Below are 24,413 nucleotides of genomic sequence, written 5' to 3'. Positions count from 1 at the left end.
CTGTAAAGCCAAAAGTTTTTACTATCTGACCCTTTACAGAAAAAAATTGCCAACCTATAGTCTAAGGAAGTGGTCTCCAACCTTTGTGGCACCAGGGACCAGTTTCGGGGAAGACAGTTTTTCCACGGACAGGGGTGGGGAGTGGGGGGTGGTTTAGGCAGTAATGCGAGTGATGGGGAGCGGCAGATGAAGCTTTGCTCACTTGGTGGCCGCTCACCTCCTGCTGTGTGGCCCGGTTCCTAACAGACCAGGGACTGGTACCAGTCCGCAGCCTGTGGGTTGGGGACCCCTGGTCTAAGGTATTTAAGAGCCTAGTAGTAACATTGCAAAGGAGCAAGTAGAAATTTCTGTATTTTCTAAACTTCCTATAATGAACACACATTACTTTCATAATCAGAAATGTTATATTTGTGTGTGTATGTATGTGTGAAATTTTAGTTTAAAAGTTGTTCTTAGAAAGCATGTTAAAAGTTGAGGCTTGGGAACTAGGCTTGTTAGTTTCAGTTTTTGGTCTTACTACTGACTCAGTCTGTGACTTCATTGGTCATAGATAAATGAAGATTATTACTGCAGCTCTGTGCTCTGTAATCACACCTTTCTGTCATTCCATTTTTCCCACTCCCTCATTCTCTGCAAGTGGATCTTGTGAGATTGTGCAGAGTTTCTAATAGGGGAGTACATCTATTATTTCACCTTAAAGTGTAGTTGTCTTCTGTTTGGGCATGCCGTTTTAGAGGGATGTACATGAAATAATAAAACAAAAATGAGATACCCTCCAATCATCAAAATAAAAACTAAGTGATCAGATTATACACATATCCCCATCACATTCTGTCCATTATTATAGTTCTACTTTTCATCCTGTTTGTAACTTCTCATTCCTTAGCCTCTTTTCATATTTCTTTGACCTTTGACCCTTTTGATTTGATTTCCTTTCTACCCAGCCTACACCTATGGACATACCTTTCAGTGATGCACTCACCTACACCTTAGGATCTTTTATACCCTTTTGACATACCTGCCTTGCCAATGTCCAACCCTTAGTAATTACAATCATCTCTCTTCTACATCCCAGAAAAGTCACACAGTCATGGCAATTGACTACACTATGTATATATAGTGCTCTCTAACCTCAGCTGAGCCCTCAGTTCTACCTGGCAATATTTCACATTTTGCTACGTGACTCCGTGGCTCATTTCCCACTGTGGTGATTCTGAGCCTTCATCCTCTTCCTGAGCCTTCTAATCCTAGCTTTGTCTTAGTCTCAGTAGATCACTTTGCCTTGAACTAAAGTGGAACTGTGAGTAATCTGATGTGTGTTCATTCTGATTCTGTCTTCTCAATTATTGTTTATTTGTGTTTTACCCATATTCCGCATTTCTTTTTTTCCTCCTAATTCTTTTAAATTAAAGTATATTTGATGTATAATATTATATAAATTACAGGTATATAATATAGTGATTCACAGTTTTAAGGTTTATACTCCATTTGTAGTTATAAAATATTGGCTATATTCTCTGTGTTATACAATATATCCTTGTACCTTATTTTATACATAATAGTTTGTACCTCTTAATCCCCTACTCCTACATTGCCCCTCGCCCCTTCCCTCTCCCCACTGGTAATCACTAGTTTGTTCTCTATATCTGTGAGTCTGTTTCTTTTTTGGTATATTCACTAATTTGTTGTGTTTTTTAGATTCCACATATAAGTGATATCATACAGTATTTGTCTTTCTCTGTATGACTTATTTCACTTAGCATAATGCCCTCCAAGTCTAACCATGTTGTTGCAAGTGGCAAAATTTCATTCTTTTTTATGGCTGAGTAGTACTCTGCTGTGTGTGTGTGTGTGTGTGTGTGTGTGTGTGTGTGTGTGTGTGTATCACAGCTTATTTATCCATTCATCTATTGATGATTGCAGTTTTCTCATGTCTAGTGTCTGCCCCCTGGTGGGTGAAGCTGGTCCACAGGCTACAGTGGGCTTCCTGGAGGGCAGGGTCAGGGCCCAGGGGAGTCTGGGACTGGTGCCTTCTCACTGGTGAGTGGAGCTGGGTCCTGGGCCCTCTGGTGGGCAGGGCTATTTCCAGAGGCAACTGTGGGTTCAGGAGATCTTCTGGCAGCCTGTCTGCTGATGGGTGGGGCTGTGTCTCTGCCAGGTTAGTTACTTGGCCTGAGGCATCCCAGCACTGGCACCTACAGGTTGGTTGTTGGGTCGGGGCCAGGTATCAGCATTAATGAGCCAGAGGGAGGATTCCACGGGGGTGCCTGCCAGCACCAGTGTCCATGCAGTAGAAGGAGGTCCCCGAAATGGCTGCCACCAGTGTCTATGTCCCTAGGGTGAGCTGCAGCTGCCCTCCGCCTCCCCAGACACTTTCCAAGATCAGCAGGTAGGTCTGACCGAGGCTCCTATCAAATTACTGCTTTCGTCCTGGCTCCCAGAGTGTGTGAGATTTTGTGTGCGCCCTTTAAGAGTGAAGTTTCTGTTTCCCCCAGTCCTGTGGGACTCTTGAAATTAAGCCTCACTGACCTTTAGAGCCAGATGCTCTAGAGGCTCATCTTCCCTATGCAGGACCCCGGGCTGGGGAGTGGGATGGGGATTCAGAACTCTCACTCCTGTGGGAAAACCTCTGCAATATAATTATTCTCCACACTGTGGGCCGCCCACCCATGGGTATGGGACTTGACTATATCACGAGTCTGAGATGGTCCACAACCCATCTTGTTGTGATTCCTTCTTTATGTCTTTAGTTGTAGAAGATCTTTTCTGATAGGTTTCGGTCTTTTTCGCTGATGGTGGTTCTGCAAATAGTTGTGAGTTTGGTGTGCTCGTGAGAGGAGGTGAGCTCAGGGTCTTTCTACTCCACCATCTTGGCTGATCACGCTTCTTCATTTCTTGATCCCACAGCACCCTGCCTCCTCTTTGTCTTTGTTTCTTCTGTTGTAAATGGGAAGGTGACAATTAAATTCCTCAATCATTACTCCAGCCTCCTTTCTCTTGACTGTGATCTATCATGATCTGTTGTGCACCCAGCCACCTTCCCCCTGCCACAAGGCTTCATGGTAAGGAAAAGCAGACCAAGAAAATCGGTGAAGACAAAAGAGGGGGCTTTAAGGAACAGCAGGCATAAAGGTGATTCGGAAGGACCACCAAACATTGAAAACACGCTACATCTGAAACCTAAATCTGAAAATACTAAGATAGTAACTGGGCAGATGAAAGCACTGGAATATAGGGAAGAGGTTTCAAAGTACATGCAAATTAAAGGACCTGGTGGACTTAAAGGAATAGGCACAATTTAAAAGGAAAACTGGATTTAAAGGAGAATCTTTCAATCTCCCAACTTCTGGGAGAGAAGAAAAGCAAAAAGAAATGAAGAAGTGGCCTTTGACAATTAGATAGTGAAGGGGAAAGAGAAAAGGGGGGAAATGTAGCGTTGTCCAAGACAGCGGAGAACCATAAAATCAGTGGACTCAGAGCTCCACCCTTATACCAAGGCAAATAAGCAAACAAACAAACAAAAATCACATTAAAATACCTTGACTTCTAGACTGACAGAAAAAGGGCACCATTAACTAGGAATCATGTGAAACAGCTCAGTATAATAAAAATGAACAAGAGGGGGCTTCCCTGGTGGTGCAGTGGTTGAGAGTCCGCCTGCCGATGCAGGGGACACGGGTTCGTGCCCCGGTCCAGGAAGATCCCACATGCCGCGGAGCAGCTGGGCCCATGAGCCATGGCCGCTGAGCCTGCGCGTCCAGAGCCTGTGCTCCGCAACGGGAGAGGCCCACATACCGCAAAAAAAAAAAATGAACAAGAGGTAAAAAAACCCATGAGGAACCATTGCAGAAAAAATCAGGAAATGGAATTTCACACATATCACCTGAGGAAACCTTACCACTACCAAAAAACAATCAAGAAGCAGAAGAAAACTTTAAGTTTACACTCCAGGCAGATTGACTATACCCAAACGCACACTGAGAATATGAAAAACCACATAGGCTCAGATATTTAAAAAATTAAAACAGGAACGAAAAAAGAAACAGGAAGAAATGAAAGAGAGTTGATAGAATTCAGGAAAGTAATGGAAGAAAAAGAAAATTATCTCTAAAGTGAAGAATAAATTGTAAGGGCTAATGACCTCACATCTCCCAATTTCAAACTTACTTCAAGACTGTGGTAATTAAGACACTGTGATACGGGAATAAAGATGGACATATACATGGCACATATATACAATGGAATATTACTCAGCCATAAAAAGAAACGAAATTGAGTTATTTGTAGTGAGGTGGATGGACCTAGAGTCTGTCATACAGAGTGAAGTAAGTCAGAGAAAAACAAATACCGTATGCTAACACAAATATGTGGAATCTTAAAAAAAAAAAAAATGGTTCTGAAGAACCTAGGGGCAGGACAGGAATAAAGACACAGACATAGAGAATGGACTTGAGGATGCGGGAGGGGGGAAGGGTAAGCTGGGATGAAGTGAGGGGGTAGCATTGACATATATACGCTACCAAATGTAAAATCGATAGCTAGTGGGAAGCAGCTGCATAGCACAGGGAGATCAGCTCGGTGCTTTGTGACCACCTAGAGGGTTGGGATAGGGAGGGTGGGAGGGAGGAGATATGGGGATATATGTATATGTAATGGTGATTCATTTTGTTATAAAGCAGAAATTAACACACCATTGTAGAGCAATCAATTATACTCCAATAAAGATGTTAAAAAAAAAAGATGGACATATACACATCAAAGAAATAGAATTGATAGTCCAGAAATAAACTCTTACATTTATGGTCAGTTGATTTTTCAATAAGAGCACCAAGACAATTCAATGAGGATAGAAAAATCTTTTCACTAAATGGTTATGGAAAACTGGATATTCACATACAAAAGAATAAATTTGAACCTCTTCCTCATATCATACCCCAAAATAATCTCAAAATGGATCATAGACCTAAATGTAAACTGTGAGATTTTTAGGAAAAAATATAGAAATAAATTTTTGTGACCTTGGGTTAGACAATGGTTTCCTAGATGTGACATCAAAAGCACAAGTGACAGAAAAAAGACATACTGGACATCATCAAACTTTAATACATTTTTGTTGCAAAAAATTTTTTTGTTGCAAACTTTAATACATTTTGTTCTAGTTTCCTAGAACTGCGGTAACAATTTTCCGTCTCACAGTTCTAGAGTCTAGAAGTCCAAAATCAAGATGTTGGCAGGGACATGGTCCCTTGAAACCTGGAAGGGAATCCTTCCTTGCCTCTTCCTAGCTTCTGGTGTTTTTCTGGCAGTCTTTGCCATTGATTGGTTTCTAGATGGATTATCCCAGTCCTCTGTCTTCACATGGCATCCTCCCTGTTGTCTGTATCCAAATTTTCCCTTTTAATAAAGATACCAGTCATATTGGATTAGGGCCCACTGTAATTACCTCATTTTAACTTGATTACCTCTGTAATTAAATACAGTCACATTATGAGGTTTTGGGGGTTAGGACTTCAACATATCTTTTGGAGGAGACATAATTCAACATGTAACAGATAATAATCAAGGAAGTAAAAAGACAACCCACAGCATAGGAGAATACCATATATCTGATAAGGATCTTATATCTAAAATATATAATGAACTCTTACAACTAAATAATAAAAAGACAATCCAATTGAAAAATGGGCAAAGAATCTGAATACACATTTCTCCAAAGAAATATACAAATGACCGACAAGCTCACAAAAAGGGAAATGCAAATCAAAACAACGAGATACTACTTTTTACCCACTAGGATGATAGTTAAAAAAAAAAAAAAGAAAAGAACAAGGGTTGGTAAGGATGTGGAGAAATTGGAACCCTTGTGCATTGCTGGTGGGAATGTAAAATGGTACAACTGCTTTGGAAAACAATTGCGGTTCCTCAAAATGTTAAATATAGAATTATCATATGGCCTGACAATCCCACTCCTAAGTATATGTCCAAGAGAAATGAAAACATAGCCCACACAAAACTTGTACACAAATGTTCATAGCAGCATTATCCATAATAGCCAAAATGGACACAACCCACATGTCCATCAAGTGATAAGTGGATAAACAAAATGTGATATATCCATGCAATGGAATACTATCCAGTCATAAAAAAAAAATAAAGTACTGAGACAAACTACAACTTAGATGACCCTTGAAAACATGCTAGGTGAAAGCAGCCAGTCACAAGAGACTACATATTGTGTGATTCCGTTTATATGAAATGTCCAGAATAGGCAAATCCATAGAGACAGAAAATAGACTGGTAATTGCCTTGGGCTTGGGATGTAGGGAGGGGCAGGGAAGAGGTTGGGAGGAAATGGGGAGTGCTGATGGGTACAGGTTTATTTTGGGGTCATGAAAATGTCCGAAAATTTACTGTGGCGATGGTCACACAACTGAGTGAATATACCAAGGACCATTGAGTTGTATACTTCAAATGCGTGAGTTGTGTGGGATGTGAATTATATTTCAATAAAGCAGATTTTGAGAACCTAGAGAAGACTCAGGGGTGGGGTATCCATGCTCAGTTCATATGTAGGCTAAAAAAACGTCAAAAGTTATATGCCAAAATATTAAATGATTGGTGATCTCTAGGTTTATATTTTTTTCTTTTGGCTTGCCTCAATTTTCTAATCTTTCTACAATAACTTTTATTATATTTTAAGTATAATGAAATTCAATGAATTCAATTAAGTGAAAGTGAGAAAATGGAGCTATACAGTGTGACATAAGTGAAGAGAAAATTTCAAGGAGGCATTAGTGGAAGACTGGTGATATTTGAATAAAATATAGGTTTTTTTAGTTAATAGTATCATGCCAGTGTTAATTTCCTTGTTTTGATCATTGTGCTATGGTTATATAAGATGCTAACATCAGGGAAAGCTGGATCAAAGGCATATAAAACTCTCTGTACTATTTTTGCAATTTTTCTGCAACTCTAAAATTAGTTCAAAAGAAGTCAAAAGAAAAGAATAAGAAAAGTGAATAGTCTCTGCTTATCTCCACTTCATTATTGTTCTCTCATGCCTCAGTTTCTTGTCATCTGTCTTCTGCCTACATTGTTTTACCTGGAAGTGCCCCCTCAAAGGTTACCAGAAGTCTATTTTTTTAAAATGTTCTTGACCTCTGAAGTCTAACGCTCTTGTCTTCTCCCCTTGATCTCTGTTACATTATATAGCAGAGAGCTTTGCTTCCTTTTTTCTCTTTCAGTGGCTCAACCTCTCTCTTTTACTTTTTTTCCCGCCTCCATATTCTGTCCTTAGCCATTTTTACTGTCTTGGCAATTGCATCCAGTTGCTTTAGCTGTCACCACTATGTAAATGCCTCTTTAAAAAGTTGTTTCATATAATGAAAGTTATTATAAAAAGATTAGAGACTATAGCCAAGCAAAAAGAAGAGAATCATTTACTGTCTTGGTATATATTTTAGACTCTTTATGTATGGACTGAGATTGGACACCTACATCCTCACCCCCTATCTTCTTTAAGTTGTCAAACTGCTTTAAAATTTTTAATTAGTTTTTTCAAAAAAGATTATCAAAGTAGAGTAGTGAGAATTAAAGAAGATGGTAAAATACACATGGTAAAACCTATCTGTCACAACGTTTCAGATGCTCATTATCTCTCAGTTGGATTATTTCAGTAGTACTCTGATGAGTCTCCCTGGCTTTGGTCCATTTTTTCACATTATTATTGGAATAAACTTCCTAGAGCCATGAATATATCATCTATCACCCTTCCATCAGAAGTCTTCACAAGTTCCTTATTGCTCTGAGAATAAAGTCAAAATGTTGACAGCAATTGCCTAGAACTGTGGTGTCTAGAGTGGGTTTTATACTAGATGATCCGTTAAGATGTAGGAAGACTATATTAGACGTTCTGTTTTTAAAATGTTTTTTTAATGCAGGTTTGTAATATACATACTATATTAATTAGTACAGTAGTACATCTATATAATTTATAATCAAATGGATAGATATTGATGGAAATGGAGATGGGGATATAGAGACATAGAAGATGTGTGCAAGTGTTTAGTGGAAAAACCAGAGAGCAAAAGAGCATGTACACAAATATTCCAGTAACCTAAAACAATAGCTTTCATTTGATAACATTGGTGGGATCATAAGCCTGTAATTGGTATGTCAAGTTTACGAAAGGGGGTTGTTTTGTATCTTTTAAAGTTAAATGGTTAATTCTCAGTGATGGGAAAGTGAGAAATTACTTTTCTCTTTACACTTTTCTGTACTTTTTTTCTTTTTCTGTTTACAAAAGAGAGAAATGAAGTTTTGACCACCTTTCAAAGCTTAATTTCTTCAGGAAAATTCCCCTGCCACTCTAGTCAGAAATAATCTTTCTCTCCTCTAGCTCCCAGTAGTGTTTATTTGTGCCTCTGTGGCAGTTTTTCTTACTCTCCATTGAACAAGCAATTGCACACGTGCTATGCAGACACTGCTGGATGCCGAGGACACAAAGACACAAACTATTTCAAGGAGTAGTGTATTGTCTTTAGGGGGAAAAGAGGTGCAACCAGTTTTAACAGGATAAAATAATTGTACAGAGTGCAGTCAAAGCACAGCGGGGCTACCTTAGTCCCCAAGAAGTCAGAGAAAGATGCTTACTTTCCATTGTGTGTGAATTACCTCTTTTGGACTTCAAGCTTCTTGAGATCATGAAATGAAAGTACGAATATGAACAGTGTTGTTTTTGTTTTTGAGAGGGGTTGGGTTGGATTTTTATATTACTTGTAATTACAAGTAATAAATGAAGTCTTCACTTTTTTTTTTACAGAGCATAAACTGTTTAGCTTTGATTTTAAAAAATAGGTAGAAAGTCACTGCTTCCCATGACTCCATCCACCCCCACATATACCCTATTGTTAAACACTCTTCCTATCTTTCTTTATCCTTCCCATGTTTTTTGATGCAGATACAAACAAATACAAGTAAAAATTCTTTTTTTTTTCCAGGAGAATTCCCAGATGTTTCAAGGTAGACCTTGCAAGAATATGTACCCTAATGAATATTTTCCTCATGGAATAACAAATGGAGCCAGTTGGTACAATGTCCCAGGTAAACATTTTTTATATTAAGGCCATATAACTTGATGGATTTTCTGTCCCCCTGGATGGCACTGCTTGTTACTGATTTTTTAATTTTGAGAAAGAATCATTCTTTTAAAAATATTGTATAAATAGTTTAAAACATTCAAATTACCGTTTCAACTATTTTTAATATTTGGTGTACTTTGACCTTTGAGTAAAATAATGTACTGAAACCTCATGAAAGTGTTATATTTTACTGCTGGCTATTACAAAGAACTTTAGATGTGCTAAGAAGAAGAGTGTGAGCTACACTTGAATTCTTCCTGAACATGAAAGTACAGATGTTTTACCTGGACCACAAGCATCAGAGAGCTCTCAAATGAACGCATTATTGGTTTTCAGCCATGCTGATAAAAGATGAATTTGGCTTTTTACTAGGAATGTTGCTTACGATTTGGGATCTGAGCTAGTTAGAACTTCTTCAGAGTAACTAATTTAAAATTTTTATCCTTCAGGTGGTATGCAGGACTGGAACTATTTACAAACAAACTGCTTTGAAGTGACTATTGAACTTGGTTGTGTGAAATACCCATTTGAGAAAGATCTGCCCAAATTTTGGGAACAGAATCGAAGATCTCTAATCCAGTTTCTGAAACAGGTGACGATTCTGGAGTGACATGAAATTTCTCCCAAGAGCAAGAAGATTTTTGTGTGTACATGTGGTTTTCATGCATTGATTTTAGAATACACCTCATTTGAATTCCAGTTTGACCTATTCATGTTTTCGTATATTTATCTAGAAAATTCATGGATGTAAATGAGTTTATTTATATGCGCAGAGAAGAGTTAAAAATGATTAAACAATATAGTGATGATGTTTGGCACTTAATGGTTAGTGGTCACTTTTTACCCTTGTCTTTATAAAGGGCTACTATAGATTGGGTACATGCCTAAGAATTTGTCAAGTGATAAAGATGGGCTATGGGGTAAATTTTTTTTTTTTTTCGCCATTGGTTTACTGTGAAACGATTAATTTCCTTTTGTTTGGATGTGCATCGTGGCCAATAGGTAAAGACTATAAGAAATATGCTAATAGTGGTTAAAATTATTAGGATAATCTGACTAATACTTTGTGCCAGTACTTTGCTGAGTAGAATGGCATAATGGCTGTGAGTTTGCATACTAATTTTTTAGAACATTTTATTCTGAAAATTTCTAAGCATCAGGAAAAATTATAAGACTAACAATAAATACTACTATTCCTTTACCTAGGTTTAACAATTTTTATACTTTGCTGCATTTGTATTTTATATATATATAAACACACACACGCTTTTGTTGAACTATTTCAGTATAAATTGCAGGTGTTATGATATTTATCCCAAAGTATTTCGGAATACATCTTCTAAAAATAAGGTTAATTCTCCTACCTGACTTCTCCAATTGCTATTATCTCACCTAAGAAAATTAACAGTAACTCCCTATACTACCTAATACCTAATCCATGTTCAAATTTCCTCCACTTGTCCTCAAAATGTCTTTCTGCAGCTGATAGGAAGATAAAGACAAATCTAACTTATGAAAAACTAGCCTTTCAGAAACTGAAATATTTTGTTTAATGGGCGGTTACATTTAGCTTTACTCTGAGCTCCTGAATTCCTATTTGTTCTACATGTTTACATTATTTAACAATCTGTTATTTTGGATGTGAACTTCCAAAATAATTAGATGATGATCTTTATCAGTAAAATCTGGGTGTCCTTGTGCTTTATCCAGGTTCATCAGGGTGTCAAAGGATTCGTCCTAGATGCCACAGATGGCAGAGGTATATTAAATGCCACCATTAGTGTTGCTGAAATTAATCACCCAGTAACTACTTACAAAACTGGAGATTACTGGCGTCTGTTGGTTCCAGGAACTTATAAAATCACAGCATCTGCTCGAGGGTGAGTTACTGAATGCTTTGTAATTGAGTGCTTGGAGATGAAACAAGCATAGTTCCATTCTAAAAGATTATTGCCAGAAAGCCCTGTAGAGGCTAAGCAACCTTGAGTTTAACGCTGAGAAGTCTAGAGCTGGTTACACATTTGACTCTTCTCTGATGGCACAGTGAGTACATGAACCGTCAAATGTAAGGAATCTGTGAAATTATTCACTTTGAACAGTAGCCTCTTTTACCTTCATCCTCTCAGGTCACCTTCCCCTGTCCAGATGTAAAGCCATAGTGACTGATTTCCTTCACTATGGGTAACAGTTCTGGGAAGTACTTGTTAGTAGGGAAAAAAAGACTTCTGTTCTGCATACTTCTAGTCATGTTGTCCCCAAAATACCACCACTTTACATTTGTACCCTTTTAAAACTCTTTCACAGACACTTATTTTTTATTATTGTACCTTTGCCTTCTCGCATCAAGTGAGATTTTCTTACTTACTGCTAATTCTCTGAGAAAAGCCATTTTCATATTTTTTACAGTTTTTCTCACCACAAAGATATATTTACTTGAAAAGAAAAAATTAACTTATGACCTTTTCCCTTGGAAAAAACTTAATATTCCTTATGTTCCTCCTCCTTTACAAATACCTTAGAACTGGAGCCACCTTACTTTTTAGTCGAAACTTATAATTTTTATCCTCTTGTAGTTTTCTTTTTTATATTTGATACATGTAGGTGTTCCCACAGAATATTTTCCCCTCCCCCTACTAGCTCTCTTATTTCTGAAGAGTTAGTTTGAACACTCATTGAAGTAAGGGTAAATACATGGAAACATTTAAAGTTATTGTTACCTTTTTTTAAAAAATGGTTTTCAAATATCAAGTGGTCTGTAAATGAATGGGTTAGAACTTTAACGAGTAAAGAAGTTTATTCTGGTTTTTTTCAGTTTTGGCATAGTATTGGAAAAACCAAAGCATCAAGGTGTCTGAAAAATGGGGCAAGAATGATGCGTTTGGCAGAGAATGTCCTAAGTTAGTACTTCTCAAACTTTTTCCACCATATTCCCTGATGACAGACAAGTGAACTCAGATTCCAGGAAATATGGGCGTATACACTGCAAGCATGAGCTTTCTTTTGAAGTCATATATTTAATCTTAAAAACTCATTTATGTTTTATAGTCTACCCTTGTATGGTCTTCGTTAATGTTTAAAACAAATCTTAAATTCTCACAAAGTTAACAATTTGACTCTTTAGGGAGATGCACCACATTTATCTCTAGGATTCACATATCCTCTGCACACCTCTGTTTTCCCAGGGTTTGGGTACTCCAGCTGCAGAAGCGTGGCTCTGATCTGTCTCCTTTATTACAGGTATAATCCAGTTACCAAGAATGTGACGGTAAACAGTGAAGGTGCTGTTCAGGTCAACTTCACACTTGTTCGATCTTCAACAGATTCAAACAATGAATCAAAGAAAGGCAAGGGGGACAGCACCAACAATGAGGGTGCCAGCGATCCGACTACTAAAGAGTTTGAAACTTTAATTAAAGACCTTTCAGCTGAGAATGGTTTGGAAGGCTTCATGTTACGCTCCTCCTCAAATCTGGCTCTTTATCGATACCATTCATACAAGGACTTATCAGAGTTTCTGAGAGGACTTGTGATGAACTACCCACATATTACAAATCTTACCAAGTAAGTGTCACCCTTCTTGCTACCTTTTTTTCCTCTTTCTTTCTCTCTTTCTCCTTCCCTCTCTCTTTCTTCCTTCCTCCCTCCCTCCCTCCCTCCCTTCCTCCCTTCCTCCCTCCCTCCCTCCCTTCCTTCCTTCCTTCCTTCTTTCTTCATTTTAAAGAGGTTACATTTAGCATAAGCCACATTAAATGGTTCTTGTAATTTATTTAGAGATATTTGGGAGCTGAATGTATAGAGAGTTGGATTTCACTTATTTTGAAACAGATGTTTGCTTGGAGATCTTTCTAACAATGAATCTTGGAAACTTTTATGAGAAACATTGGAGCAGAATTACTTGTTAGTTTAGCAGTGTGTGGCTTGTGCCTCCAGAAAATGTAAAATCATTCTTTCTAATGATTACTTTGATTTCAAAACCCTTTCTACTTCTCAGTTGCAGATTCACGTTCTGACTAAATATTATTTAGTTTGTTTCATTTTGCTGGGGGCAGGGACAAATTTGGAACTATGAGCTCACTTGTCAGGGATCATGTTTAACCTTTTCTTCAAATTAAATAATGAAGCCTGGTTGGCTGTCATTTTCTGTGCTTCAGTCTCTACTCACAGTCATGGTTCCCTGAAGCCTTAGGGACATATGTGATTGAGGGTTCTGGGAAAACATGCAGTACCGGCTTATGTAAAACTGATGGCTGAGACAACTTTTACCTTCACTTCTTAGGCTTCTCTGCTTCACTTTCACTGTCTCAAAACTATTTCCTTGATTTGTTGATTCCTATTATTTGCCTATTTTAGGGCCTTTACTTTTTGCCCTGAACTTACAGTTCTCTACTACAAACCTAATGAACATTAACTAGACTTTCACTTTTTCACTTTTTTTCCTTCATTGGTTCTTTTAATTTTACCAGTAAATTTACTTTCTCAAATACTGGTTTATAATGTCTGTAATTGCAAAGACTGATATTTACTTTGGCAATACCAATTACCTCTCTTCCGCAACTGACTCTTGAACATTTCTGCCCAGGTCAGGTTTTAATACTGTCCATGTTAGTGCCATATAGACGTTACAGACTTTCTTATTTTAAAACAAAAAATTGGACATTATTTTGCTATCCATTTACTTAGTTCATTTGTTTTGTTTTAACCTTTCAATTAAACATGGACTTCTTAGTTAAATAGTTCCCCAGCAAATATGCAACACCTGCCAGTGGTGGGACACAAGGCAGTTTTAGGTGGTTCTCCAACGGTTGCTAAGTATCATTAAATACCATTGTGAGATAGTGGTACTTTGTCTATTCTATTAATCCTCAATTTAATGCCAATATTTTTTTTCTATCTAACTCTTGTAAATCTCCCTTTATATCAAAGAAGGCAGGCCTTTTCAATTAGTTTTGCTGTAATTTTGGTACTGCATTTAAAGTATAAAATGTCTTATTTGTGTAAATTAATTTAGATTTTAAAAGTAAGCTGCTCTGCATTTGTGTATATTTAAATATTTCCATAATAAAATTTTAAGTGAGTTAACTTAAAAGACATATGTTAACTAGAGACTTCCCTGGGACTTCACTGGAAGACTCCATGCTTCCCTTGCAGGGGCCGCGGGTTCAATCCCTGGTCAGGGGACTAGGATCCCACATGCTAGGCGGCACAGCCAAAAAAAAAAAAAAAGACATATATTAACTAAAGAGTAGTATAGATTATAGAAGATTGGGTAAATATCATGAAGATGATAGGAGAATGACAATTTGGAGGAATGCTGAACTAAATCATGATCTTTCCTAAATCTGATAGTATCTCACATCTATTTGACTTTCTTTGATTAAGGGAACCTAATTTTCTTAAAGTAGTCTGACATAAAGATTTACTCTTTAAAGACTTTTTAAGACTTTTCAAATTTTGTTCTCATTTGTTTTTTTAAAATCTGTAAGGCAGCATTAACATAATACTTGATTACTTGCTGACTTTTTATTTCTGATTTTTGAAAGTTTGGGACAGAGTGCTGAATATCGTCACATTTGGTCCCTTGAAATCTCCAATAAGCCCAATGTATCTGAGCCTGAAGAACCAAAGATTCGTTTTGTTGCTGGCATCCATGGAAATGCTCCAGTTGGAACTGAACTTCTTTTGGCTCTGGCAGAATTTCTCTGCCTAAACTACAAAAAGAACCCAGCTGTTACCCAAGTAAGAAAATAGCCTGTTTTGACATGCTTTAAAAGGAAAAAGCTCAGTGATACACTGATACCAAGGCACCATTTTTTAAAAATTTAACTTCCTGTTAGATTTTATACAGAGGTACATTTAAGGTCATTATACACTTTACTCTTTAAAAATGGACCTTGGTATATAGTCATTGTTAATAGTGTCTTTCTATTATATTTCTTTGTATGTATTAAGAGCCATAGAGGAAAAAAATAATAAAGATTTGCATTCAGTCCTCTATTCCTTTATGTTACCCTTCCAATCTTTACTCACAGTGATGTATATTCTAATTAGAGGGACTTCCATTGCCAATTATTTATAACTAGGATAGTATATTGAAAAACGAGGTAGAAGAGAAATCGGGTTTTTTTTCATGTAATAAAGATGAAATTATTGGACACCTTGGATGCTAAGAGATTTTAGAAAAAGTGATATGGCAGTGCCTACTTTAGTCGCTCGTGACTATAGAATAGAACGTTGATCCAGAAGCTGGTTATGTATGATTAAGCAACCTAGTTTCTGTGTTGTCTTAGGGAAAGGAAGGAAAGAGTGTGCATCTGTCTAGAACACTCGCTAATTGGCGCTGTCTGTATAGAATTTAGGAAAGGGAAAAAGTACTAGTGTTTAATACCTACTATGTGCTAGGTACTTTACATACATCATAATTTAATCCTCAACCCTGCAATTATGTTAGCTTCGTTTTATAGATGTGAAAACTGAGGCAGAGATATTTGATAACTTACAGGAGGTCACACAGCTACTAAGTGGTAAAGCAGGGATTTAAACCCAAGCATGTCTCACTCTAAAGCCTGTGCTGTTCTGTTTTACCCTACTGCCTCCCCTGAAAGAAATTTGGAAAGAATTGATGTCATGATTAGGATCCCATGATGTGGGATTAGGTGAGATGAACTTAAATCAGACTTGATCAAAAATTATTTTACCATTTTCAGCAAAGCAGATCCCATTGACTTCTTCATGTGAGTTGCAGGAGTATTTCAAAGATTTTTGTTGTTGTTCTTTTTTAAAAGGGAGATTACCTAGGACAGTGGTTCTCTACCCTGGCTATACATTGAAAACATCTGGGAAGCTTTTACAAATACCAGTGCCTGGGCTCCATCCCCAGAAGCATCAATATTTCTTTAAAAGCTCCTTAGGTTATTCTAACATTTAGCCAGAGTTACTACCTACTGATCTTAAGGTTATAAGAGACTATTTATCCCAGGTAAAACATCTACCAGGAATTTCAGAACTCCTAGTTTATGAGAATTTGCCTCACTGGTCTAATTAGGCTTAGATCACTTTAGATTGCCATTTCTTTTGAGCTAAGTGCCAGAATTGTCTGGAGAGTTCAAGAAAATATACATATACCCAGAGACATATGGTTAAGCCCAAGCATATAGGAAAAAAATCTCCCTCAGAGATTCCAGCATAAATGAATTAAAGGATTGCAAATATATTTTCAAGCTATTGACAATTTTACTAGAATAAATAAACCAGGGATCACTTATTCTGATTTATTATTAGAAATATGTAGGATGAATTATATCAGAAATTCATGCCATAAATGTAGGTATTAACACCTCTGGATATGGCTCATTTGAGGGAGAAATTATGAGTAAGACAAATATCCCACCTCATTTTTTCTTGATATGCTGATTTCAACTCTTCTGTCTCATTGTTTCCAGACATACATTGATATTTGTCACATTATATGTTCCAGTTTTTAATCTGGAAGTACAATATTATTATAAATACAATATTATTATGTTTATTGTATTTGTATTATTTTTATTTATTGGTCAGTTATGATTGATCTAAGCCAGTGGTCAGCAAACTTTTTCTATAAAGGGCCATATAGTATATATTTTGGACTTTGTGGGTCAGATGTTGTGTGTTGCAACTACTCAACTCTGCCATTGCAGAACAAAAAAAGTCATATGAATGGGCAAGGCTGTGTGCCAATAAAACTTTATTTACAATAGCAAGCAGCAGGCTGGGTTTAGCCTACAGACAGTGGTTTCTGACCCTGTTGTAAGATATTGGGAGGTCTCCGGGAACAGCAGCTGTGCAGTTTTTTGTTTCTTTTTTAATTTTTTTGGAGCAAGAGAGAAATTTTATTTATTTTTCAGTTCTGCCTTTTAAATCTGTGTTTAAAACAAACAATAAAGACTTTCTGTTTGAAGCATGGGAGGGTACCTTTTGATTCTACATAGAGCTAATAAACTCATTGATTTCTGTTTCCGTTTTAGTTGGTCGACAGGACTAGAATTGTGATTGTCCCTTCTCTAAATCCAGATGGGCGAGAGAGAGCACAAGAGAAAGACTGTACTTCAAAGATAGGACAGACAAATGCTCGTGGCAAAGACCTGGATACAGACTTCACAAGTAAGACCAATATTTAGGTCATTAAAGTACTTTGTAGATAATTTTATTTCTCTTTGCTAGGAGATTGGTTGATCCTATTTTATAGATGAGTAAGGGGTGCTTTCTTGTTTAGGATGTACAATATAAATGAATAGAGACATCTAGAAAACTTTTCAAATTCTTCTTGTTATTCATTTGCAAAAGTAATTCAAGTTTTTTTCTTAGAAATTCAATCAATAATATTGGGGGAGAGGTTTTCATCATAGTCATACAGAGATGTATATTCTTCCTCTCTACTCTCTTATATATGAGTGTACACACACGTATACACACACACAATGTATGTGTGTATTGATTTGAAGGGGCCTGTTTCTTATTTACTTAAATAGGATCATCAGCTATACATATTGTTCTGCAACATTTTTATTGGATATATCATTGACATCTAACTATTTCAGTACTCATAGATCTCTAACATTCTTATTAATGGCATCTTATTATGCTATTAATATATGGTGGTACTCTAGTTTATTCAACAATTTCCCTACTGATGTACATTTAGTTTCTTTTTAATTTTTTGCTCTTGCAAACAATGCTTCAGAAATACCCTGATTTCTGAAAATCTTATTTTCTTTCAAGGACAGGTTATTATTTTTTAAAAGAGGATATGTCCATCCCTTTTTGTTTCCAGTAAGAATTTTCTTAAACTTGGTTAGAGTCATTAACCTTTCAACATTATCCTAAAGGGTGTAAAACTCAAAATAACCTGCCTCCTAGGAAGTATCTTTCTTGCGTGAGGTAGTGGCTTATGGAGTAATAAAGTATTTATCTACAGATTTTGTAAGTTAGCCTTTTGACTGTGCTCAAGTAGGGAATATTTTCTTAGCTGCTCATACTAAAATTTTAAAACTTGGTATTTTATGTTTGACATTTCTATATTTTTAGATAATGCCTCCCAACCTGAAACTAAAGCCATCATTGAAAATTTGATTCAGAAACAGGACTTCAGTCTTTCTGTTGCTTTAGATGGTGGTTCAGTGCTGGTCACATACCCATATGACAAGCCAGTACAAACAGGTATGTAGAGTGTCACTTTACATATATACTATTTAAGCTTAAATAGGAAATTTCAATTAGGTAACATCCCTTCTAAAAATTTTTTAAATGGTGAGCATTTGAGCACACTGCATGAATAAACAGCCTAAGAAGTCTGTACATACATCAACAGTTCAGTTACTTGGAACAGGGAGGTCAGATCTAATGATGGCCTAGCTTTATTCAGTGTAGCCATCTTGTCACATCTGCTCAATTTTTACTCCATAAACATTTATGGAACAATTATTATATCTCTGGACATTGGAAATACAAAAGGGAATAAGACAGAATGCCCACCCCAAGAAATCCATATTATGTAACCAAACATTAACAATACAGAATTGCCCTCTCCTGCTTTAAACCTTGACTGACTGGTTGCACCTTGTGGTGAGTTAAACAGTTGCCTGTTGAATCTCTCTGAGGCATTGTATATGGAGATAATTTGTGTTGCTTGCAATGCAGCTTACAAGGAATATTGTAATTAGGCCACAGTTGCCCCCAAATGTAGTAAAACATACCAGAATAGGTTTGTATTTTAGTGTGATAACTTGTTAAACTCGCCGTTAGTGCCTTTTAATATAAGGAAGATGCTTATCTTCTTGGTCAGATTATCTTGGAGTGAACAGAACCATGTGCTTAATTATAATAACTCCTCAATAAACTTCAGTGAGGTACAAGATTTACTAGAAGGAAAGGAATATGACTTTTGTGTCCATGAAGTTGAACTTGGAGACAAATCTTTTCAATTTCTCCGCTAACTTCTGTATTTTTCTTTTTGTAGTGGAAAACAAAGAGACTCTAAAGCATTTGGCATCTCTTTATGCAAATAATCATCCATCGATGCATATGGGTCAGCCCAGTTGCCCAAACAAATCAGGTAGGTATTTTCCCTACCCTTTGTTATTGTTGTTGCTGTTTCGGGAGAGGATGAGGACTTGCCTTATGATCTTGTTGATCCTACATCTCTCAATGCTTCTATAGATGAGAATATTCCAGGAGGAGTAATGCGTGGAGCAGAATGGCACAGTCACCTGGGCAGCATGAAGGTATGCTTTATAGAATATGGTGAGAATGGAATTATAAATACATATTGGACATTGAGTGAAAGAATAGGTGACTTTTCTGATATAGTAAAGTGAATGGCATCTACTTTGTGGCTTCCTTGACATGATAGCCCTTAAACTAACTAACCCCTGACAGCAATTTTTTTTGCCAATTTAGCCATTTTTAATTATAATTTCAGTGATATTTTAATTACATTAACAGTGTCATGCAACTATCACCATATCTATTTTCAAAACTTTCATTACCCCAAGCAGAAACTCTGTGCCCCAAAGCAATAACTCCCCATTCTCCTCTTCTCCCAGCCCCTGGTAACTTCTAATCTACTCTCTGTCTCTGTGTATTTGCCTATTCTGGATATTTCATATAAGTGGAATTGTACAATATTTTTTCTTTTCTGTCCAGCTTTTTTCACTTAGCATGATGCCTTCTGGGTTCATCCATTCTGAAGCATACATCACCTACTCCATTCCTTTTTATGGCTAAATAATATTCCATTGTACGTGTAGATCACATTTTGTTTATCAGTTCATCTTTTGATGGACAGATGTTTCCACCTTTTGGCTCTTGAAAATAATGCTGCAGTGAACATTCGTGTACAAGTATCTGTTTAAGCCTCAGTTTTCAATTCTTTTGAGTATATACCTAGAAGTGGATTTGCTTGTCATGTTGTAATTCTCTGTTTAACTTTTGAGGAACCACCAAACTTCCACAGCAGCTGAACCATTTTACATTCTTATCAGCAATGTATAAAGGTTCCAGTTTCTCCACATCCTCACCAACATTTATTTTCCATTTTTTAAATTATAGCCATCATAGTAGGTGTGAAGTGGTATCTCACTTTAGTTTTGATTTACATTTCCCTGATGACTAATGATGTTGAGCATCTTTTCATTTGCCCATTGGCCATTTGTATGTTTTCTTTGGAAAAATGTCTATTCAAATCCATTGCCCATTTTAAAGTTGGGGTTTTTCTCTTTTTGTTGTTGAGTTATAAGAATTCTTTATATATTTTGAATACTAAACCCTTACCAGATGTTTGATTTGTCAATAGTTTCTCCTATTCTGTTGTCAATAGTTTCTCCTGTTCTGTAAGTTGTCTTTTCACTTTCTTGATAATGTCAAGAAAACTTCTGATACACAAAAGTTTTAATTTAGATGAAGCCAAATTTGTTTTTTTCTTTCGTTGCTCATGCTTTATTGTCATATCTAAGAATTCATTGCCAAATGCTAGGTCATAAAGATTTACCCCTGTGTTTTCGTCTAAGAATTTTATGGACTTAGCTCTCATATTTAGGTCATTGATATATTCAGAGTTGATTTTTGTATATGATATGAAGTAGGAGTTCAGCTTCATTTGTTTGCATATGGAAGTCCAGTTGTCCTGGAACCATTTGTTGAAAAGACTATTCTTTCTTCCATTGAATAGTCTTGCCATCCTTGTCAAAGTCAATTGACCGTAGATGTATGGATTTATTTCTGGATTCTCAATTCTATACTATTGGTCTATATCTCTATTCTTTTTTTTTTTATTTTATTTTTATTATTTTTGGCTTCGTTGGGTCTTCCTTGCTGCCCGCGGGCTTTCTCATAAGCGGGTAGGCTTCTCATCGCGGTGGCTTCTCTTGTTGCAGAGCAGGGGCTCTAGGCACGTGGGCTTCAGTAGTTGTGACACGTGGGCTTAGTTGCTCCGTGGCATGTGGGATCCTCCCGGACCAGGGCTCGAACCTGTGTCCCCTGCGTTGGCAGGCAGATGCTCAACCACTGTGCCACCAGGGAAGCCCCTATATGTCTATTCTTATTCTAGGACCACTGTTTTGAACATTGTAGCTTTGTACTAAGTTTTGAATTGGGAACTGTGAGTTCTCCAACTTTGTTATTTTCCAAGATTGTTTTGGCTACTCAAGGGTCCTTCCAGTCTCACTTGAATTTTGGAATTGGCCTCTCTTTTTCTGCAAAAAGGCTGTTGGGGTTTTGTTAGGGGTTGTGTTGAATCTATAAATCACTTTGGGTTGTTTTGACATCTCGACAGTATTGTCTTGCTATCCAAGAATACAACATGTCTTTCCATTTAATGTCGTCTTTAATTTATTTCTGAGAGCATTTTCATTTGTTGTCCATCCATTTCAAATTAGTCAGGAGTTGTTAGCAGATGGGTGGTTAGCTCATCATTCCGTTCACACGTGCAACCAGAAAATTGACTTCATTCCTTTCTCTGCCTGCCTTCCCTCCTTTATTTATTAAGAACTTGCTATGCGTGAGGCACTTTTCTATATGAAAGATAGAGAATATTCTGTAGCCCATTAAACAAATAACTATGTTACAGAATTAATCACTATGATCTAGAAGAGATCTCAATGTGCCATGAGAAATTAAAGACAGAAAAGGTTACACCTAGTCAGAGATGTAGCCTTCTTTTCATAGATGAGATGGCATTAGGGATGCAGAGATGGTGAACCGAGACATCCATAAAGAGGAAGCAGTAAGGGCAGAGGTCAAGAAGCAGTCTAATATGTACACACTGCTATACCAACAAGGACCTACTGTATAGCATAGGGAACTCTGCTCAATACTCTGTAATAACCTAAATGGGAAAAGAATTTGAAAAAGAATAGATACGTGTCTACATATAACAGAATCACTCTGCTGGACACCTGAAACTAACACAATGTTGTTAATCGGCTATACTCCAATACAAAATAAATGTTTTTTTTTAAAGAATCAGTCTACATTAGTTAGAATATGGGATGTAATGGAGAGCAGCAGAAGACAAGAATAGAAAGAGAGTTTGAAGCTTTGAATGCTTTGTTTTTTTAATAAGGAATGGGAAGCCATGAAAGGTTTTGAGCAGGGATATAGTGACATGATCTGAGCTATTCTATGGAAATCTTTTAACAGTGGGTTAAGATGGTTTGGAGGAAGGAGAGACTGTGGCACAGGGAGACTGGTTTAGAAGAGCCTAGACGAGAACTACTGAGGGCCTAGATTAGAGTAGTAGCAATGGGAATGGAATCAAGGGATGAAGTTCCAGAGATATTGTAGAAGTGGAATTCACAGGATTTGGCAAATTCTGGATGACAGCAAGAAATTGAAGTCAAAGACAAAAGATTTCATACCTGTGTGAGAAAATGAGTTACTGTCATTAATTGAATTAGGAAGAAGAACAGGTTTGGGGTGAAAAAGTGGTAAGTTAGATTTTGGAACCTGTCCACACAAGTAGTTCCTACCTAAATAATTGCTATATTGCTGTATGGTAGGTTCGAGCCTGCAGATTGAGGGTATCAGAGAGCAAATACTTGTGCTTTTACCTCTAAGAACTCAAAAACAGCAGTAAGGGGCTTCCCTGGTGGCGCAGTGGTTGAGAGTCCGCCTGCCGATGCAGGGGACGCGGGTTCGTGCCCCGGTCCTGGAAGATCCCACATGCCACAGAGCGGCTGGGCCCGTGAGCCATGGCCGCTGAGCCTGCGTATCCGGAGCCTGTGCTCCGCAACGGGAGAGACCACAGCAGTGAGAGGTCCGCGTACCGCAAAAAAAGAAAAAAAAAAAAACAGCAGTAACAGCAGTGAAGTTCCAGGGTTTAGAGGGAAGCTGACCCTCTGCATGTACTTATTCATTTATTCAACAAACCCTAATAAGAACCCCTCTACTGCCAGTCACTGTAAGAAGCACTGGAGATATAAAAATGAATTAGACATAGTCCCTGATCTTAAGAACTCTCTTAGGGGGTGGCCATGTTTGTGACTGGTTATAATACCAAGTGGTTTATTTGTATTTGCTGTAAAATGCTTTACAGATTCTTTGTTTACATCACCCAGCTTTTCTTTTTATTCCATTCATTCCATTTGTCATATTACCTAGCCTCATTCTTACTTTTACTTATTAATTTTCCTACATTTGTTTTTGAATCTTATATTCCAGGATTATAGTGTTACCTATGGCCACTGTCCAGAAATCACAGTATACACAAGCTGCTGCTACTTTCCTAGTGCAGCACAACTCCCTTCGTTGTGGGCAGAAAATAAAAAATCTCTTCTTAGCATGTTGGTGGAGGTGAGTCTTTCCCTTTTAACTAGAAGCAAACTCCCAGGAATATGGTCATTGAAAACGTTTACCAAAATATTTTCTTAATCTTTTACCAAAATTTTGTATTGTTTATTTTAAATGTATGTAGAAAGGAGAGTTTTGTTCATTTTTTATTGCCTAAACAGGTGCCATGAGTTCGCATATCTGATGTATATTGAGGTAATTTAACCCTGTGAGATGCTGCAGGTTCTTCCATTTGAATATCACACAGAGTCACTCGAGACAGTGTCCTGTGGTGGGAAGTAAAGCATTCAAGACGTCGGAAGACTTGGGTTCAAACATTTTAGGCTTTGACTCTATCAGAGGCCTCTCTCCCCTTATTTCCATCTCCGTGCCTCTGAAGCAGTGAATGAGTAGCAAACAAGGTCAGAGTCCGTGGGGAGGGACAAATAAGCTAGACTTACAGAGGGTTTTGTTGTTTTGTTTGTTTTTGTCAGGCCTCAAGTTATGGCCTCTAGAATATCTGGCATTATGAAAACATAAATTTATATCTTAAACATGTATTTTTTTAAGGTTCACAAGGGAGTTCATGGATTTGTTAAAGATAAGACTGGAAAACCAATCTCTAAAGCAGTCATTGTGCTCAATGAAGGAATAAAAGTACACACAAAAGAGGGAGGTTATTTCCATGTACTGTTAGCCCCAGGTGTCCATAACATCAATGCCATTGCCGATGGGTATCAGCAACAACACTCCCAGGTAAGAAACTCAACTTGAGTGGTCTCATGTAAATTTTTATTATTAATAATACTTATATTTAATTTGAAACTCTTGTTCGAAAGCTTGTGGGGAATAAAGAAAAATGTGACCGCCTCTTGATTATGGTATTTGTTATCTTTCTATCCTTTAGCAACAAAAGGGAAATTGTTGTAGCATTTTGTGTACTTTAGATGACAATGAACCATCTCCTTGGTT

General features: G+C 37.2%; 1 protein-coding gene across 1 annotated transcript in view; it reads left to right on the top strand.

Annotated features, from left to right (window-relative positions):
* CPD (carboxypeptidase D) overlaps positions 1-24,413 on the top strand; it is a 67,797-nt gene that overhangs the window by 37,419 nt on the left and 5,965 nt on the right. Inside the window, exons 9-19 of the mRNA XM_082678753.1 lie at positions 9,000-9,102; positions 9,590-9,732; positions 10,851-11,020; positions 12,378-12,701; positions 14,681-14,876; positions 17,144-17,279; positions 18,204-18,335; positions 19,135-19,230; positions 19,335-19,399; positions 23,334-23,465; positions 24,012-24,197. Of these exons, the coding sequence (XP_082534879.1) occupies positions 9,000-9,102; positions 9,590-9,732; positions 10,851-11,020; positions 12,378-12,701; positions 14,681-14,876; positions 17,144-17,279; positions 18,204-18,335; positions 19,135-19,230; positions 19,335-19,399; positions 23,334-23,465; positions 24,012-24,197 (1,683 nt within the window). The remainder of the gene's footprint in view (positions 1-8,999; positions 9,103-9,589; positions 9,733-10,850; positions 11,021-12,377; positions 12,702-14,680; positions 14,877-17,143; positions 17,280-18,203; positions 18,336-19,134; positions 19,231-19,334; positions 19,400-23,333; positions 23,466-24,011; positions 24,198-24,413) is intronic.

Source organism: Grampus griseus, assembly GCF_964374135.1.
Source record: "Grampus griseus genome assembly, chromosome: 20".
Taxonomy (NCBI): Eukaryota; Metazoa; Chordata; class Mammalia; order Artiodactyla; family Delphinidae; genus Grampus; species Grampus griseus.
Note: the sequence above shows the minus strand (reverse complement) of the source record. Positions and strands in the feature narration are given on the sequence as shown.